The sequence below is a fragment of the Salvelinus alpinus genome, chromosome 11 (genome assembly GCF_045679555.1).
Source record: "Salvelinus alpinus chromosome 11, SLU_Salpinus.1, whole genome shotgun sequence".
Lineage (NCBI taxonomy): Eukaryota > Metazoa > Chordata > Actinopteri > Salmoniformes > Salmonidae > Salvelinus > Salvelinus alpinus.
In genome coordinates, this window is record NC_092096.1 from 53,671,100 (window position 1) to 53,684,450 (window position 13,351).

Consider the following 13,351-nt stretch of genomic DNA (forward strand, 5'->3'; position numbering starts at 1 on the left):
TGCTGGAGGAAACCGGTACAAAAGTATCTATATCCACAGTAAAACGAGTCCTATATCGACATAACCTGAAGGGCCGCTCAGCAACGAAGAAGCCATTGCTCCAAAACTGCCATAAAAAAGCCAGACTACGGTTTGCAACTGCACATGGGGACAAAGATCATACTTTTTGGAGAAATGTTCTCTGGTCTGATGAAACAAAAATAGAACTGTTTGGCCATAATGACCATTGTTATGTTTGGAGGAAAAAGGGGGAGGCTTGCAAGCTGAAGAATACCATCCCAACCGTGAAGCAAGTGGGTGGTAGCATCATGTTGTGAGGGTGCTTTGCTGCAGGAGGGACTGGTGCACTTCACAAAATAGATGGCATCATGAGGCAGGAAAATTATGTGGATATATTGAAGCAACATCTCAAGACATCAGTCAGGAAGTTAAAGCTTGGTCGCAAATGGGTCTTCCAAATGGACAATGACGCCAAGCATACTTCCAAAGTTGTGGCAAAATGGCTTAAGGACAACAAAGGCAAGGTATTGGAGTGGCCATCACAAAGCCTTGACCTCAATCCCAGAGAAAATTTGTGGGCAGAACTGAAAAAGTGTGTGCCAGCAAGGAGGCCTACAAACCTGACTCAGTTACACCAGCTCTGTCAGAAGGAATGGGTCAAAATTCACCAAACTTATTGTGGGAAGCTTGTGGAAGGCTACCCAAAACATTTGACCCAAGTTAAACAATTCAAAGGCAATGCTACCAAATACTAATTGAGTGTATGTAAACTTCTGACCTACTGTGATGAAAGAAATAAAAGCTGAAATAATTCTCTGTACTATTATTCTGACATTTCACAAGTGGTGATCCTAACTGACCTAAAACAGGATTTTTTTTACGAGGATTAAATGTCAGGAATTGTGAAAAACTGAGTTTAAATGTATTTGGCTAAGGTGTATGTAAACTTCCGACTTCAACTGTACATACATACAGTATAATCTAGGCCAGATGGCTCAGTCTACTCTACACAGACCATGAGGAAAAGCTGTACTGGGGGGGATGAACAATAGATAGACCCCCTCCTTCGATCCCACCCAGGCTAGTTATTAGAGCCCAGCAAAATAAAATGAAGGGAAAACGATACAGTACATTAACCCCTGAAAGTGAAACATTCACTCAATTGATATTTTTTGTGTGTCTTGGTTCTAAAAGGGGGTTTAAAAAAACAACTAGAAAAGGTACATTTCCTAAAGAAAAGAGTGCTTGCTTCAGCAGTATAAAAAAAGAGAATACTAACAATAAGCATGGGGAATAACTTGCTGACACAAGTACACTAATAATGAATGATATGGCCAGTGTGACCTTCGCCTACCTGCAGCCAGGAAGGTGTAGCCGTCCTGGGGGATGAACATGGCCCGTGGGTGAACCGTCACCACCTCCGCTTCCTTTCCTGAGAGAACCAAACACACAGCCATGAGGGACACCATGAACCTACGTTACCATATTACTGTACCGATCATGTTAATATAGTACAATCCTACTACCCAGGACTCCCTGGAAAACAGTGGCAAGTGTTACTGAATGGACTATCCTGTATAAAGAAAAGAAAATGAATTTAAAATAAAATACCCAGCTATAAACCCCAACTTCCACTTTTATAAAGATATAACACAGCTACCATCCTACGGTGAGCCTGAATAATGTAATAACACTGTTCAGGTTATAAATGTGTTATAACAGCCTTGTCACCGCTCCATTCTATAGTGAGTAGTGCTGGTGAGTTTCCTAGCAAGTCAGCCAGCCAGTCAGTGCTTTAATTAACTGGCAGCCCTATAAATACAACATGTGTGAGAAGTTAACTAGAGGACATCTCCTGACTTCAATTAAAAGAGGAAAAAATAATTACGTTTTTTTTTTTCTATATGGAAATATGAGAAGGAAATAGTGAGAAATAGTGAGGTAGGGAAAATATATAGGAGCGATGGAGAAGACAGCAAGAGAGAGAAAGAGAGAGAGAGAGAAAGAGAGAGAGAAAGAAAATAGATGTAGTAGACAGGTGAGAGAAAAAAAGAGACAAGGGGGAGAGATGAATAGTTAGTCCATCATCCACTATATGGTTAGCAGTAAACTAGCTAGGTAAGAAACTGGGTCGTGGTTAGCAGTAAACTAGCTAGGTAAGAAGCTGGGTCGTTGGTTGAGGTAATCAGAATCCCATCAGGACAAATCTAACACCACGTCATTATCCTGGGCAGGTAAGTGCTGACCTCGACTGAGTAAAACGTCCCCTACTGTTCACCATCACGCACACACCTCGGACGCTTGCACACACACACAGGGCAACAAAACACAGTGTAACACCTCTAATAAGGACTGATTAGGGCTTCAATCACCTTCAAAGAGAGAGCGAGAGAGAGAGCTCCTATGGTAGGTACACCTATAGCTCATCTCTTGGCAGTAGTACTGTAGACTACTTTATCACTGACCTCAATCCAGAGTCTCTCAGAGCGTTCAGTCAGCCCACTGACACCCTTATCAGATCACAGCAAAATTAGTCTACTTGAACAGAGCAATACTCAATCATGAGGCATCAAAGCCAAAGGAAGTGAATAATATTAAGAAATGCTATAAATGGAAGGAAAGTAGTGTGGAAACAATTAGGCAACAACAAATTCAATCCCTTATAGACAACTTCCTGGACAAAACGTTCCACTGTAATAGTGAAGGCGTAAACTTGGCAGTAGAAAATCTAAACATTTGAAATGTCTTTATTGTTTTGGAACTGCTGTGTAATGTTTACTGTTAATTGTTATTGTTAATTTCACTTTTGTTTATTGTCTACTTCACTTGCTTTGGCAAAGTTTTTGGCAAAGAAAAACATATGTTTCCCATGCCAATAAAGTCCTTGAATTGAGAGAGAAAAAGAGAGTTAGAGAGAGAGCGAGAGATAGAGTTGATGAGTAGGTGCTCTGGAGATATGATGGGTGAGTGGCAGGGCAGGGAGTGCTGATGCTAGCACCTACGACTCACCGAAGGCAGGGAGAAAGAGAACCATAGAACTAGTGATGACCAGGGTGAATAAAAGGAGAGAGAAAGTGTACATGTCTGCAAGACTAGTGTGACGAATCTCCTGTACACAACTGTTGCCGGAGAGGAAGGAAACTGCTCAGGGATTGAGGCCAATGGTGACTTTAAAACATTTACAGAGTTTAATGGCTGTGATAGGAGAAAACTGAGGATGGATCAACAACATTGTAGTTACTCCACAATAGTAACCTAAACGACAGAGTGAAAAGTAGGAAGCCTGTACAAACAAAGTTAAGATCAGCGTGTGTTTGTGTGTATTTGTGTGCGTGCGAGTGGTGATTAATTTTACCTTGAACATATGGAGAGGCTGTGCATAATGCATAATTAGACCGGATTTGAATGTGTGTGTGTGATTAACTGTACCTTGAACATATTGCTTCTTAGTGATCTGCACCGGCTGCCTTGGGAGGGCCTGGAAATTCTAAAATCACAAAACATTTATCGTCAAGCAAAGCACAACACACCTAGAGAAATATATTTATATGCATGATTATTAGAGAAAATAAGAGCGCAAGAGACCTTACACCTTGTCACGGCCGTTTAAAGGAGTGGACCAAGGTGCAGCGCGATTGGAATACATCTTTTAGTTCAACGAAGAACACTTAACAAACTAACAAACGAAACATGAAGCCAACGTAGTGCTCACAGGCAACTAAACATGGAAAACTACCCACCAAACCAACATGGAAAATGGCAACCTAAATAGGCTCCCCAATCAGAGACAACAATAAACAGCTGTCTCTGATTGGGAACCCACTCAGGCAATCATAAACCTACAACCCATAGACAATACAAAATCCCCATAGAATACAAAAACCCCTAGACAATACAAAAACTAAACAAACCACCCCTTGTCACACCCTGACCTAATCAAATAATAAAGAAAGCAAATATAACTAAAGTCAGGGCGTGACAGTACCCCCCCCCCAAGGCGCAGACTCCCAGCCGCAAACCTAAACCTATATGGGAGGGTCTGGGTGGGCATCTCCCCGCGGTGGCGGCTCTGGTGAGGGACGCAGACCCCGCTCCACCTCTGGCTTGGCCAACTTTGGTGGCGCCTCTAGAGCGGGGACCCTCACCGCCAACCCCGGTCTGGGGACCCTCGCAGCGGGCTCCGGACAGGAGGGCGACTCCGGCGGCTCCGGACTGAAGGGTGTCGCTGGAGGCTCCGGACTGACGGCCGTCGTTGGAGGCCTCGTGCCATAACTCCTCACTGGAGGCTTCGTGCCATGGATCATCACTGGAGGCTTCTTACCATGGATCATCACTGGAGGCTTCTTGCCATGGATCATCACTGGAGGCTGCGTGCCATGGATCACCACTGGAGGCTTCGTGCCATGGATCATCACTGGAGGCTTCGTGCCATGGATCATCACTGGAGGCTTCTTGCCATGGATCATCACTGGAGGCTTCTTGCCATGGATCATCACTGGAGGCTTCGTGCCATGGATCATCACTGAAGGCTTCGTGCCATGGATCACCACTGGAGGCTTCTTGCCATGGATCATCACTGGAATAGAGAGACACACAGGAGGCCTGGCTCTGGGAGAAGGCACCGGGCTCACCAGGCTGGGGAGACATGCAGGAGGGTTAGGACTTAGCACAGGCACCGGACTCACCAGGCTGTGGAGACATGCAGGAGGCCTTGTCCTTGGCCGAGGCACCGGATACACTGGGCCGTGGAGGCGTACCGGCGGTCTCGAGCGCAGAGCTGGCCCCACCCGTTCTGGCTGGATGCCAGCTTCCACCCGGCAAATGCGGGACGCTGGCACCGAGCACACCGGCCTGTGAATGCCCCGCCTCGACACCGTGAGCATCACCCCATAGCACGGGGCATGACCAGTCTCATGCTCACCACGGTAAGCACGGGGAGTTGGCTCAGGTATCCAACCTGACTCTGCCACACTCCCCGTGTGGTCCCCCCCCCAATTTTTTGCCTCTCGGGCTTCCTTGCCAGCCGTGTTCCCTCGTACCGCTGGTTTCCCTTTCCTGCTGCCTCCGCTCTCCTGGCTGCCTCCACCTGTTCCCATGGGAGGCGATCCCTTTCAGGCAGGATCTCCTCCCATGTGTAGGATCCCTTGCCGTCCAGGATGTCCTCCCATGTCCAGTCCTCTCCTCCACGCTGCTTGGTCCTTTTTTGGTGGGTAGTTCTGTCACGGCCGTTTAAAGGAGTGGACCAAGGTGCAGCGCGATTGGAATACATATTTTAATTCAACGAAGAACACTTAACAAACTAACAAACTAACAAAATAACAAACGAAACGTGACGCCAACGTAGTGCTCACAGGCAACTAAACAGGGACAACTACCCACCAAACCAACATGGAAAATGGCAACCTAAATAGGCTCCCCAATCAGAGACAACGATAAACAGCTGTCTCTGATTGGGAACCCACTCAGGCCACCATAAACCTACAACCCCTAGACAATACAAAATCCCCATAGATAACAAAAAACCCTAGACAAGACAAAAACCCCTAGACAATACAAAAACTAAACAAACCACCCCTTGTCACACCCTGACCTAACCAAATAATAAAGAAAGCAAATATAACTAAAGTCAGGGCGTGACACACCTAGAGAAATATATCTATATGCATGGTAATTTGAGAAAATAAGAGAGCAAGATACCTTTTCTCAGAGGCTTTTTAGAATGTACAAAATAGCGTTGCCCAGGTAATGAATTCCAACCTTCAGTCAGTGAGTGTTAAAAGGCATAGGAGCGGTTGATATTTAACACTGACTGGCTCTACTACTACGACATCATTAGATCTTAACAGCTACCATTGTTAACAAGAGAGACTGGAGAAAGGGAGGGAGGGAGGTAGACGGTTGGAGGGAGGGGGGAGGGAGAGAGAAAGAGAGAGGGGGGAGAGATGGGAGGGTTAGCGAAAGAGATGGGGAAGAAGGAAGGAGAGAGATAGAGAGATAGAAAGGCATGGTTGGAGACTTGGCAAAGGCTGGCACACAGACAATGCTGGCATGCAGTGTCCCATGCCACACACAGGTGTTACTAATGGAGACACAAGTTCTAGTTAGAAAAATGTATTTAAGTGTCACTCCACAATACATTGCATTCGTAAAGTATTCAGACGCCTTGACTTTTTCCATATTTTGTAACGTTACAGCCTTATTCTAAAATGGATTAAAAAAAAAAAAATCCCTCATCAAACTATACACAATACCCTATAATGACAATTCAAAAGCATATTTTCTAAATTTGAGCAAATATTACATTTACATAAGTATTCAGACCCTTAACTCAATACTTTATTGAAGCACCTTTAACAGCGATTACAGCCTCGAGTCTTATTGGGTGTGATGCTACAAGCTTGGCACACCTGTATTTGAGGAGTTTCACCCATTCTTCTCTGCAGATCCTCTCAAGCCCTGTCAGGTTGGATGGAGAGCATCGCTGCACAGCTATTTTAAGGTCACTCCAGAGTAGAGGTCGACCGATTATGATTTTTCAATGCCGATACCGATACCGATTATTGGAGGACAAAAAATATATATCATACACACACACACACACATTTTTGTAATAATGACAATTGCAACAATACTGAATGAACAATGAACACTTTTATTTTAACTTAATATAATACATAAATACACACACGCACACAGCTCTGAAGTGACAATGATACTGAAGAGTCTGCTTAGGAGACAAATACTCTCAACTGTTTGAATAAAAATAGAGTTTAAGTTACCTGTGATGAATGTTGAAAACAAAAACTTTAATTTCTATATGCAGGAAATCCTATTTTAATAATGGGCATGGTAAGAATTGACAACCAAAGTGCGAGTCATAATTCCCATGACACCAAGCAAAATCTGAAAAGCGGTTCCTTCATTTATTCCATAGGATATTTTTTAGATTCACTTAAAATAAGGTCTGTGTTTCGTGTAGGCTTACATCACCGTGCCAATTTTATAACTGTGTAGATATCCATAGGACAAGGTAACTCTGATCAATATTGGCTAAATATAAGCAAAGATAAAAAAAATTGTAGTGGATTTATGAAAATATGTTGACAAACGTTACCTTATCCTAGTGAGATTTACACGGGTATCAAAACGTCGAGGCGGTTTAAGCCTGCACGAAACACAGACCTTATTTGAAGTAGATCAAGACATTCTCTATGGAAGACATGAACGGTAAAATAACGAAGGAACCCCTTTCAAATTCAGCCGCAAGTTATTACAGGAATTATAACGCGTCGACTATTTCTATCTAAACCATATACCTTTGACTAATCCGGAAACTATCACCTCGAAAACAAAACGTTTATTCCGTTCCGTATTTTATCTAACGGGTGGCATCCATGAGTCTAAATATTCCTGTTACATTGCACAACCTTCAATGTTGTCATAATTACGTAAAGTTCTGGCAAATTAGTTCGCAAAGAGCCAGGCCGCCCAAACTGTTGCATATACCCTGACTCTGCGTGCAATGAACGCAAGAGAAATGACACAATTTCACCTGGTTAATATTGCCTGTGTCACGCCCTGGCCTTAGTTATCTTTATTTTCTGTAATATTTTGGTTAGGTCAGGGTGTGACAGGGGGGATGTTTGTGTGTATTTGTCTCGTCTTGGGTGGTTGTATGGTATAGAGGCTTTTGGGTAGAGTGTATGGGTTTGTGTTGAGTGTAGGTGTCTAGGTATGTCTATGGTTGCCTGAATGGTTCTCAATCAGAGACAGCTGTCATTCATTGTCTCTGATTGGGAGTCATATTTTAGGCAGCCATAGGCATTAGGCTATTGTGGGTAATTGTCTATGTGTAGTGTTTAGTGTCAGCACTATTTTGTTGGAATAGCTTCACGGTCGTCTGTTTGTTGTTTTTGTTCGTTTGTCGTCTTCATAATAAAAGAAGATGTCTTTCTATCACGCTGCGCCTTGGTCCTCTATTCAAAACTACGACGATCGTGACAGCTTGCTAACCTGGATTTCTTTTAGCTAAATATGCAGGTTTAAAAATATATACTTGTGTATTGATTTTAAGAAAGGCATTGATGTTTATGGTTAAGTACACATTGGAGCAATGACAGTCATTGATTGATTGTTTTTTATAAGATAAGTTTAATGCTAGCTAGCAACTTACCTTAGCTTACTGCATTCGCTAACAGGCAGGCTCCTCGTGGAGTGCAATGTAATCAATGCAAGATTGGCTCCCCCGAGCTGACAAGGTTAAAAATCTGTCGTTCTGCCTCGTTTCTAGGCCGTCATTGAAAATAAGAATGTGTTCTTAACTGACTTGCCTAGTTAAATAAAGATTAAATAAAGGTGTAAAAAAAATAAAATAATAATAATAATTTTTTTAAATCGGCGCCCAAAAATACCGATTTCCGATTGTTATGAAAACTTGAAATCGGCCCCGATTAATCGGCCATTCCGATTAATCGGTCGACCTCTACTCCAGAGATGTTCGATCGGGTTCAAGTCCGGGCTCTGGCTGGGCAACTCAAGGACATTCAAAGACTTGTATCGAAGCCACTCCTGCCTTGTCTTGGCTGTGTGCTTAGGGTCGTTGTCATGTTGGAAGGTGAACCTTCGCCCCAGTCTGAGGTCCCAAGCAGGTTTTCATCAAGGATCTCTCATTACTTTGCTCTGTTCATCTTTCCCTCGATCCTGACAAGTCTCACAGTCCCTGGCGCTGAATAACATCCCCACAGCCTGATGCTGCCACCAGCATGCTTCACCGTAGGGATGGTGCCAGGTTTCCTCCAGACGCGACGCTTGGCATTCAGGCCAAAGAGTTCATTCTTGTTTTAATCAGACCAGAGAATCTTGTTTCTCATGGTCTGAGAGTCTTTAGGTGCATTTTGGCAAACAAGCGGGCTGTCATGTGCCTTTTATTGAGGAGTGGCTTCCGTCTGGCTACTCTACCATAAAGGCCTGATTGGTGGAGTGTTGCAGAGATGGTTGCCCTTCTGGAAGTTTCTCCCTTCTCTAGAGAGGAACTCTGGAGCTCTGTCAGTTTGACCATCGGGTTCTTGGTCACCTCCCTGACCAAGGCCCTTCTCCCCCAATTGCTTAGTTTGGCTGGGAGGCCAGCTCTAGTGGTTCCAAACATCTTCCATTTAAGAATGATGAAGGGCATTGTGTTCTTGGCGACCTTCAATGCTGCAGAAATCTTTTGGTACCCTTCCCCAGATCTGTGCCTCGACACAATCCTGTCTCAGAGCTCTATGGACAATTCCTTCAACCTCATGGCTTGGTTTTTGCTCCTACATGCACTGTCAACTGTGGGACCTTACATAAACAGGTGTGTGCCTTTCCAAATCATGTCCAATCAATTGAATTTACCACATGTGGACTCCAATCAAGTTGTAGAAACATCTCAAGGATGATCAATGGAAACAGGATGAACCTGAGCTCGATTTTGTGTCTCATAGCTAAAGGTCTGAATACTTATGTAAATAAGGTAACTTTCTAAAAACATGTTTTCACTGTCATTATGGAGTATTGTTTGTAGATTGCTGATGATTTTTTATATTGAATCCATTTTAGAATAAGGCTGTAACGTAACAAAATGTGAAAAGTCAAGGGGTCTGAATACTTTCCGAAGGCACTGTAAGGCAAGGGGTATGAATACTTTCTGAAGGCACAGTACATAGAATTGTTCATTATAGTGACAGCCCCAGGGATGAAACTCCTACCGAAGCGTTCAGAGCGACATTTCATTGTCTGGTATGTCCGACCTGATGGGAGGAGATCAAAGCAGTGGTGGAGTGGATGGAGCGTTCATTCAGAAGGGAGAGTTTTTATAGTAGCCTATTGTGTTTGCTGCGTTGACAAATCCATTTCCCCTCGGGGATTCTAAAGTAATATAAAAGTAATACAATTCCTTTGTCTCACAGCCACAGTACGTGTTGATTCATCCAATTTCAATTTCACATCATAGGTAGAACCACACACACACACACTATACCAAACATCAGGAACACCTTCCTAATATTGAGTTGCACACACAAACCGGTGTGTCTCAAAGACTTAAAAATCCTTCTTTAACCTGTCTCCTCCCCTTCATACACACCAAATGAAGTGGATTTAACAAGTGACATCAATAAGGGATCATAGCTTTCACCTGGATTCACCTGATCATTCTAAGCCAAGGAAAGAGCAGGTGTTCTTAATGTTTTGTATACTTAGTGTACTGTATATGTATTAGAGGGAGAGATTAAATAATAATATATAGGAGCTTGTCAGATAGTGATATACTATGTATAAGCAAGTCATTGACCCAGGAGGTGGTAAGGGGTGGTAAATCTTTGTTTCAAGTTTGAATGTCACATGCAGAAGTACAGTGAAATGCCTTTCTTGCTAGCTCTAACCCCAACAATGCAGTAATCAATAACAATGTAATACTAGAAATAACAAGGTAGAACAAAAATAAACAAGATATAAAAATAAGGAATAACAAGAACACAATAAAGTAAGGTATTTAGTTAGCTATTTAGCAGTCGTATGGCATGGGGATAGGAGCTGTTCTGGAGTCTGTTGGTGTCAGACTTGATGCACCGGTACCATCTGCTATGCGGAAGCAGAGAACAGTCTATGGCTTGGGTGGTGGGAGTCTGTAACAATGCCTACACTCACCACCTGAGGTCAGCCCGTCAGGAAGTCCAGGATCCAGTTGCAGAGGGAGGCGTTCAGTCCCAGGGTCGTAAGCTTGGTGAAGAGCTTGGAGGGGACAACGATTTTGAACGCTGAGCTGTAGTAAATGAACATCATTCTCACATATTTTTCCTCTTGTATAGGTGGGTAAGGGCAATAGCCTGACAACTCAAACTGAATTCTTCCACTGCTCTATCGTTCGCTACATACTTCAGAGAGACTGCCATCATTGAAGTCGTTTGTGGCGACGTCAAAATGAGGGGTGGTGTACAAAAAAGTAATCAGCGATTGGATCATCTCCAACCAATCAGAGTAGCAAAGCCAATGAGACATTTTCAAGCCGCCACTTCACCCACTTGTGTTCTGGCTCTGGCCCAACTCATCGGTCTCCGGGACCAGTCAGAACAGCTAGAATATTTTTTCCATTCTAGAAATCATCGGGGAGGTACTCAGATCCAGACTCATTGCGGAGACGAAACTAACGTCTGTGGGCGTGGTGTAGCGTTTGGCCGGAGCAAGGAGTCTGGGTAGCCAGGCAAACGTAATCAAGGTTTGTAAAAATATATATGAAAAAATATCTAATAATAAATCTGTTTGGGATTCTTGCAGTCAATTTTCAGTGTGCAAATTATTTTTTAACTATGTACCGGTCCCTCGACCATCCGCTCAAGGAAAAATTGTCCCACGGCTGAAATTAATTGGGGACCCCTAGTTTATTACTAGTCAGTATGAGATGGGCTTATAGCAATGGGATGCTGTTCACACACTAATAAGGTCAGGGATACGGGCTGGGCCTCTGTACTGTACAGTATATACAGTGCTTTCAGAAAGTATTCATACCCATTTGTCTTACTCCACATTTGTTGTGTTAAAGCCTGAATGAAAAATTTATTAAATATACATTTTCCCTAACACTTATCTTCACACAAACCCCATAATCACAAAGAGAAAACATGCTTTTAGAAATGTTTGCTAATTTATTGAAAATTAAATACAGAAATAACCCATTTACATAAGTATTCACACCTGAGTCAATACTTTGTAGAAGCACATCTGGCAGCGATTACAGCTGAGAGTCTTTCTGGGTAAGTTTCTAAGAGCTTTCCACACCTGGATTGTGCAACATTGGCCGATTATTATTATTTTTTTTTTTTCAAGCTCTGTCAAATTAGCTGTTGATCATTGCTAGACAACAATGTTCAGGACTTGCCATAGATTTTCAAGAAGATGTAAGTCTTTAACCGTAACTCGGCCACTGAGGAACATTCATTGTCTTCTTGGTAAGCAACTCCAGTGTAGATTTGGGCTTGTGTTTTAGGTTATTGTCCTGCTGAAAGGTGAATTCATCTCCCAGTGTCTAGTGGAAAGCATACTGAACCAAGTTTTCTTCTACGATTTTTCCTGTGCTTAGCCCCGTTCTGTTTATTTTGTATCCTGAAAAACTCAACAGTCCTTAACGATTACAAGCATACTCATACAATTATGCAGCCACCACTATGCTTGAAAATATGGAGAGCGGTACTCAGTAATGTGTTGTATTCTTTGCAGTAAATCAAATCAAATTTATTTATATAGCCCTTCTTACATCAGCTGATATCTCAAAGTGCTGTACAGAAACCCAGCCTAAAACCCCAAACAGCAAGCAATGCAGGTGTAGAAGCACAGTATTACTTTAGTGTCTTGTTGCAAGCAGGATGGATGTTTTGGAATATTTGTATTATTATTAAAAATCATAAATACTGTTCCCTGATCAGTTTGACGCAACCTCTTAAGAATCTGACCCTTTAAAAAATATATATATTTCTTACTGCCTGTAGCAAGGATATGCATATTCTTGATACCATTTGAAAGGAAACACTCTGAAGTGGGTGGAAATGTGAAATTAATGTAGGAGAATATAACACATTAGATCTAGTAAAAGATAATACAAACAAAAAAACGTGTTTTCAAATAAATAAATAAAAATAATTCATCTTTGAAATGTAAGAGAAAGGCCATAATATAATATTGCAGTTCAGGCGCAATTCGTATTTTGGCCACTAGATGGAAGGAGTGTGTGTGCAAAGTTTCAGGTTGATCCAGTGAAGCATTGCAATACTGGACAATATTTTATATCAAGTCTGCCCAAATGTGCCGAATTGGTCAATTGATACATTTTCAAACACATAACTATAGAGAACATACAAACATTATATGGTAATACAACATTCATATGATACATACATGATGGATCATTATCTTATATACTAACTTTCACACATCTAGATGGCCGGGCGGGGTGGGTGTGGAGCCAGAGACAGCAGTGGTTCAAACTGTAGAACCCAGTTACTACATTTGAATATAAAAATTGATTTTATAAAACAAAACTATGCTACATTTTATCTCTGGGGTCCTCAGAATTACAAATCAGAGCAAGATTACTGAATGTAAGTACATTATTTACCTTCAGAGGTGAATGTATCAAACCAGTTGCGGTGATAACAGTTTTTTGTTGTTGTGCACTCTCCTCAAACAATAGCATGGTCTTTTTTCACTGTAATAGCTACTGTAAATTGGACAGTGCAGTTAGATTAACAAGAATTTACGCTTTCTGCCCATATAAGACATGTCTATGTCCTGGGAAATGTTCTTGTTATTTCCAACGTCATGCTAATTACATTAG

At 42.3% G+C, this 13,351-nt stretch overlaps 1 protein-coding gene across 1 annotated transcript in view; it reads right to left on the minus strand.

The window, feature by feature from the left end:
• The window catches only part of poln (polymerase (DNA directed) nu), an 81,608-nt gene that overhangs the window by 32,181 nt on the left and 36,076 nt on the right, over positions 1-13,351 (minus strand). The window contains exons 15-16 of the mRNA XM_071333549.1: positions 3,430-3,487; positions 1,355-1,432 (exon numbers count right to left, since the gene is read on the minus strand). Coding sequence (XP_071189650.1) covers positions 1,355-1,432; positions 3,430-3,487 — 136 coding nt within the window. The remainder of the gene's footprint in view (positions 1-1,354; positions 1,433-3,429; positions 3,488-13,351) is intronic.